Genomic DNA, 6,216 nt, shown 5'->3' with positions numbered 1-6,216 from the left:
CTAACAGTGGCCATAGGCCAGCACTCTTGCCAGGCGCTGGCGCAGATCAAGGTAGGCTTGCATGGCCTGGGAGTGGGCAGTTGGATCCTGTGCCAGACCGTGGAAGAGGTTGGGTGGCCTAGCCCTTAGTACATCTGGGGGCAGCCTGATCTCCTCTGGAAGCTTCTGGTTACCCACAATAAAATGCTCCAGGTGTTTCTCTTCCAGAGATACACGCAGCTGCTCCAGAGCATCCGAGAGCTGAAGCAGGAAGTGTCTCCTTTGCCACTGTGACACTGGTACCGTGTGCAGCAGGCGCATGACAATGGTTTTGATGGAATGGATGGAAAAGTCCTTGCGCGCAAGGACACGGGCAAGGAGCTGCAGGCATTTAAGGTGCGAGCTGTCCTGGGGGGCCTCCGTGGCCATGTGCCTGAAGAACTTTGTCTCTGCCACGGCATAGCTCTCAGGCCACATTGTGCTCGGGGTGCGGGGCCCTCGATACCGGCTGCTGATAAAGATGTCTGAGGCGAGTCGCCGCACCCCAAACAGCACCTTAACCTGGAAGCTTTCTTGGCTGTTGGTCAGCCTGAGGTTGCAGGAGCGTTTGGAGGGCAGCAGCACTAAATGCCAACTGCGTGACTGGGGCAAGCGCTGCCAGCTTGCTCCCACCAGTGTGCAGAACCAGTGGACAGTTTTCTTGACGTCAAGGTAGGAGTCGGTGCACAGCGTGTCTAGGAGGTTGGGCTGCTGAGTCATCCTCCTGATCACGTCAGGGTGGTGCTGGAAGCACAGCATGTTCATACCCTGGTACTCCGTCGGGCACCTGCACTCCAGCTCCACACGGACACGGAAGTTCCTGCCAGGCTTCTGCTGGTCAGTGTCACGCTCCAGGTGGAAGAGGTGGCCTAGGGGAGGAGTCAGGGCTACAAGCACCTGGTACACAACTTCCTCCTCACGGGCAGTCCAACCTTCAAAGGCACTGCCAATACCAATGGCTTGTTGCAGCACTGGGTAGAAAGTCCTACTCAAGGCACGCCTAAGGACGGTTAGGAAATTGTCTATCAGGGCCATCGTCCTGTTGCAGCCTGTCTGCAGGTCCTGTACAGGCCACTGTATGCGCTCCTCTAGAAGCCATCTCAGATCATATGCCCATGTCTCATCCTCTTCCTCTTCCTCCTTCTCCTTTTCTTTCTTCTCCTCACCACTGATCTCTGCCTCACAACTTCTTTTCCTCCACATAAACCATACGGCCAAGAGAAGAACCAAGAGCCCAGCAAATGCCCAGACCTGCCAGGGCTGCAAGGCAGACCTGAGCAGGTCTCTGCAGGATGTGCCACTCTGCATCAGCACGAGCTGCTTCACCTCCCGCTCCAGCTGAATCCTCTCCTGTTCCTGGAACTTCGCCTGCAGCTCCATTCGCAGACGCATCACCTCATCCAAAACATCATCTATGGGCTGCGGGTACTGGACTACACTTAGCAAGAACAAGAGCCACAACACCCACGCCGCCATGGTCTGCAGGAGGATGGAGAGAAGGCCTTGAGGGGAGTGGGGAGGGAGGCAGCTGGCAGGGGGGGCAGCAGGGACAGGAATCCCAGTGATCTGAGGGCAGGAAAGACAGGGCCCCAGACAGCTGGGGGCAGGAAGGCCTGTTCCACTGCCCCAGCAGCAACAGCAGCACTGTACCATGGCCAAGGCTCTGCCCATGAGGGGCTGTCCCTGCATGCAGAGGGAGAACCCAGCTTTGGGTACAGCATTTCTGCCCTGGCCCTTGTCCCCAGCATGGCCTCCCTCCCACATGTGCACTCACCGCTTGCCCAAGCAATAGAGGGCCAGTGTTACCTGCTTCTAGGTAACCTGCTTCTAGGACCTGTTCTAGCTGCCCCCATTGTGACACGTCCCCATGATGTCACAGGTGCCACAGCACATCACAACCCAGCCAACTCCACTCTTTGTCCCCACCCCAGGTCAGCCACTCAGAATGGCCCTGGTGTACTGGTTAAGGCTGCTTTTGAGTGAACCTTCTTCAAAGAACTTCCTTTGGTCTTTCTTTTGTCTTTCTCACCAGCTGCCTCCATTGGAGGTCTCCTAGATATCCATGTTGGAAGGCACCCTTGGGGATCATTGAGTCTAAGTCTTGACTCCATACTGGTTGAGCTACCCTTAAATTTCTGCATCATCGAAGTTGAAAAAGTCCCTGAAGATCACACAGTTCAACTGCAAACTTAACACTGTCTACTCCACCAAACAGTCAGATTGCCATATGTGCATGACTTCTAAACCTTTCTGAGGGTGGTGACTCAGCCATTGCCCTAGGCAGCCTGTTCCCAAGCTTGACATACTTTTTGTTGAAGGAATATTTCCTAGAGATCCAATATAAATCTCCTGTGGCACAGCTTGAGATAATTTCCTCTGGTCATATCGTTTGTTCCCTGGGCTAATATGATAAACCCCACTTAGCTACAACCTCCCTTCAGGGACCATCTGCATCTGTCAGGTGCAGATGCCTGAGCTGTGAAACCAGCACCTCCCAGAGGAGAGAAAGGTGCTGCTTTTATGCTGTGGTTGCCATGATCAAATGCCAGTAGGAAAAAAAAGGTTCTTGGTGGTCAGAAGTTTCAGGCTGCCAGGAAATATTTCCATGCAAGGAGAACCTTTCTGCCAAGTACATCAACTGAGGGAATCCATACCCTTCCAAGCAGAAGGAAAAATCATCACTCTCCTTGTAGCAAATGTGAAGGTTTGGAGGGAAAGTCAGTGCTGGAATGTGCCAGGATATCCATGTGGATTTCACTAACCTGCAAGGCCAGACTGTGAAGATGGGATCCCGGAAGCCAAGAAATGCTTTCTTGCTCTGGGGCCTTCCATGGCACTGGCAGCATATGTGAGAGCCCTTCTTCATCCTTTGCCTTCAGGAAGGCCCCAGTTTTGGCAAAGCCTGAATTCCCCAGCTCTCTTGCTCATGACCTCAGGCTCACCAAGACTGTTTGGTCTCAGCCCAGGCAAGAGCAGAAAGAAGCCCTCTCCTGGCTTCATAGGCCCCAGAGACGAGCAAAGATGAGGAGTGTGCCAGAACAGGCCATCAGCACTGCACAACAGCCTCTCTCAGCTGTAATTCACAGAAAATTTAAACACTAAAGTTATGGTTTGGGGTTTGTGTTGTGTTTTCTTTGGAGCCTTTTCCGCCACAGGAAAACCTGTGGCATTTTCCATGTTGCATACCTGGATTTGAATGGTCCACTCTCGGTGCTGCCTAGATCGAACTCAAAATTGTTCCTTTGCCCCTGTCTCTTCTCTGTTATGCAATGCCATTTCAAGGGGTTGATGGGTAACACCATTTCTCTTTTCTCATCTTGTGCTGGGGAACTGGGAACTTGGGAGAGCCGCCAATCCCCCTCCCCTGCCCCAGCTTGACCCTAAAAGGTTTCTGCAGTAGGGTAACATGGTCATGTTGCCAGTGGCTCCAGCTGCCAGCACCAGTGGCAGAGCCCAAATTCCACCACCAGGAGCTCTCTGTCCCTCATCTTGTCCAGATCTGGAGCTCATTTAAATGTTGGGGTTTTTATCTAGCTGCCTGAATAAATAAACAATCCTATGGCAAAGGGAGCTTAAGGCTGTAATTTAGGGATCAAACAGCAGGTAGGGACAGGACTGGTTTAAGGTAACTACAGGTGTCATAGAAAGAGGCGGTTGTGCCATCCTGTTTGGCTGTGTGCTGTGCCACTTCCATTAGTTTTGGGATCTGATTCATTTGGAAAGAAGGTGGGGTTTTATTTTTTCTCTTTATTTTTTTTTAATTGACAAGATTAATTATGAGAGTGAACAGGTCCCACATCCTGTAGATCGCATGGCTGTACAAACAGGAGCATGATTCCTGAATCCAAGGGCTCTGAGTTACATCTGCCTCTAATCACTCCCATATGCATTCTTTTGCATGTTCTGCTATGTGTTAAGGTTTCCTATCACGTGCTAATTGATTCATTACTTTGTGCTAAGCATGCAGTCACGTGCTAGTCATTAACTGTCCCATATGTTAAACTCATTATGTATATGCTTAAATATTGTCTCCTGGGCTGACAATCCTCTTTTATGTAATACCACATGTATGTTGAAGACCTTCAGACTTTAAACTTCCTGCTCATTAGTTTTGTGTATGATTTGTCAGTTACATTTTGGAGCTCTTCCTTATTTCAGTTGTGCAACAACTGTAATTAAAGCTGCTGAGGCATAATATGTGTTTTAGCACTTACTAGAGGGGATGGGAAAGAGTTATTCGAAACAACCAGCACAGTAATGGCATCACAAACCCTCTGTGGATTTGAAGTTATGTTAGACCACATAAGTTTTGCAATAGGTAAAACTTCATAACTGGCTCAGAAAATGTCACTCTGGCAAAAAAAATGTAGCTGGAAGGAGGATGTAATGTTTCTGATGAGGAAGTTCACAGGTCAGAAATGAGAAAATATGGAAAGAAGGGTGTGTCACTCAACATCCCAACTTGCAGAATTTTAGAATAATGATTTTAAAGAATCCAGGGATGCACTGGATTTTTAATTTCTATAGGAAGAAGATGGGCTTCTTTTGGTATTACTACCTTACACAGCACACAACCTGTTTCTCGTAAGATTTACCAGAAACAATACACAGCACACAACCTGTTTCTGGTAAGATTTACCAGAAACAAGTTGACTTGAGCACACTTGTGAGCAAAAAAAAAAAAAAAAAAAAAGAAAAAAAAGGTTCTCCAGAGGTATTTCTACTGTATGTTTGAGATGAGAGGGTACAGAATTTTATCCTTTGTACCTGTAGTCCCAATGTAACACAGTTTTAGGTTCTACCATATGAATGCCGACCATCATCTTGGTGTAGAAAGATATGTGGAATTCAGACCAGCCTCATTTCATATATTGTTCATTGCAGGAACTACTGGCTTGGGGGGAAATATCTGTACCCTCACTGGCTTTTATCTTCCAAGCCCCAAAAGGAGCAGCTGAAAGTCCTGTTGCATGTAGATAAGAAATGGCAAGTAAAGAGGCTGGGAGTAAGATCTTGGTAAAAGGTGTCTTTCCTAGGAAAAGCTAGTGCTTATGCATAGTATGTTGTCTGCCAGGAAGCAATCCCAGTGGAAAAGGAGGCAAATAGTCTTGAGTAAGAACTTGTTGAACACCTGGCCTGGGCTGTCCTAGCAGCTGCTCTCTGCATGCCTCCTGCTTGGGCAATGACAGCACAGAGTGATTTCTTTCCCACTTGACACTCTTGAAATTCCCAATTTCCTGAGCACAGATTTGTCCTGCAACATAAACCCTATGGCTGCAGCTGGGCAGACACCAGCACTGCTGATGTACCAGTGTCTGCAAACCACCGCAGGAGTGGGCTCTGGGAGTGTCTGGCTGGGGTTGTTGCCCCTAACATGGGCTCCTTACCTGGTGTGCAATGCCAATTCACACACAGAGGAGAGGAATCTCTATTTCTTTATTCTAGTTTGTGCCAAGTAGGGAGCCAGGTGGTAACCCACAAAACACTAGCTCCCTCATCACCAAAACTTTGCATTATTTATATGTTTTAGCAAACAAAAGTATCAGTATTCATTGGCTAGAAGTTGCATAGTTCTCTCATTAATTAGTATTATATCTTAGCTCAGTTTGGTCAGAGCATGGTGCTGATAACTCCAAGGTTGTAGGCTCAATCCCCATATGGGTCATTCACTTCAGAACTGGACCTCTTGATCCTTGTGGGTCCCTTCCAGTTCTGAATATTCTGTAATTTTAGTGGTTAGGTGATTCTCTCACTTATGTTAATTATTCCACATGTTCAGTCTCCTCCTCCTCTGGAGTCAGTGGGTTTCTAGACTTCGTGGCCTGTGAGTCAGTGTTTTCACTCACCCCCCGCCAAAATCACTTTTCACCCAGTTGGCACTTTAGACTGATGAGTTGCCCCTGTTTATTCCTCCTTTTGGCCCTACCTTGGGCGTTCTGCCAAGCACCCTTGTGGTCTGTTACTTCAGTATTCCGTTGTGACTGATTTCAATACATATATAATCCTAAATTCCTTTTTCCCCATTTTCTCAATGGCTGCAGCTACTGAGGCATATTAAGTGTACAAACAGGGTTTATTGATATGTAGTTTATCAGTATGGAAACCAAACATCACAGGGACCGCTGCGCTTAACGGGGGGCTTTTGCCCAGCTCCCCATGGAGGTACTGGCCCCTTGCTAGCCCCGTGCAGCTTTCTGG

General features: G+C 48.4%; 1 protein-coding gene across 1 annotated transcript; it reads right to left on the bottom strand.

Annotated features, from left to right (window-relative positions):
* On the bottom strand, nucleotides 1-1,707 carry LOC128935764 (inositol 1,4,5-trisphosphate receptor-interacting protein-like 1). Its single transcript, XM_054274290.1, is given in 3 exon segments — nucleotides 1-1,619; nucleotides 1,622-1,682; nucleotides 1,684-1,707. Coding segments are annotated over 3 exon segments (1,704 nt in total).
* Between the last annotated feature and the right edge of the window lie 4,509 nt (nucleotides 1,708-6,216).

The sequence above is a fragment of the Melozone crissalis genome, unplaced genomic scaffold (assembly GCF_028551555.1).
Source record: "Melozone crissalis strain CALT ecotype California unplaced genomic scaffold, PUWL_Pcris_2 ptg000016l_1, whole genome shotgun sequence".
In the NCBI taxonomy this organism is placed as follows: domain Eukaryota; kingdom Metazoa; phylum Chordata; class Aves; order Passeriformes; family Passerellidae; genus Melozone; species Melozone crissalis.
This window is presented reverse-complemented; position numbering and strand designations above follow the sequence as displayed.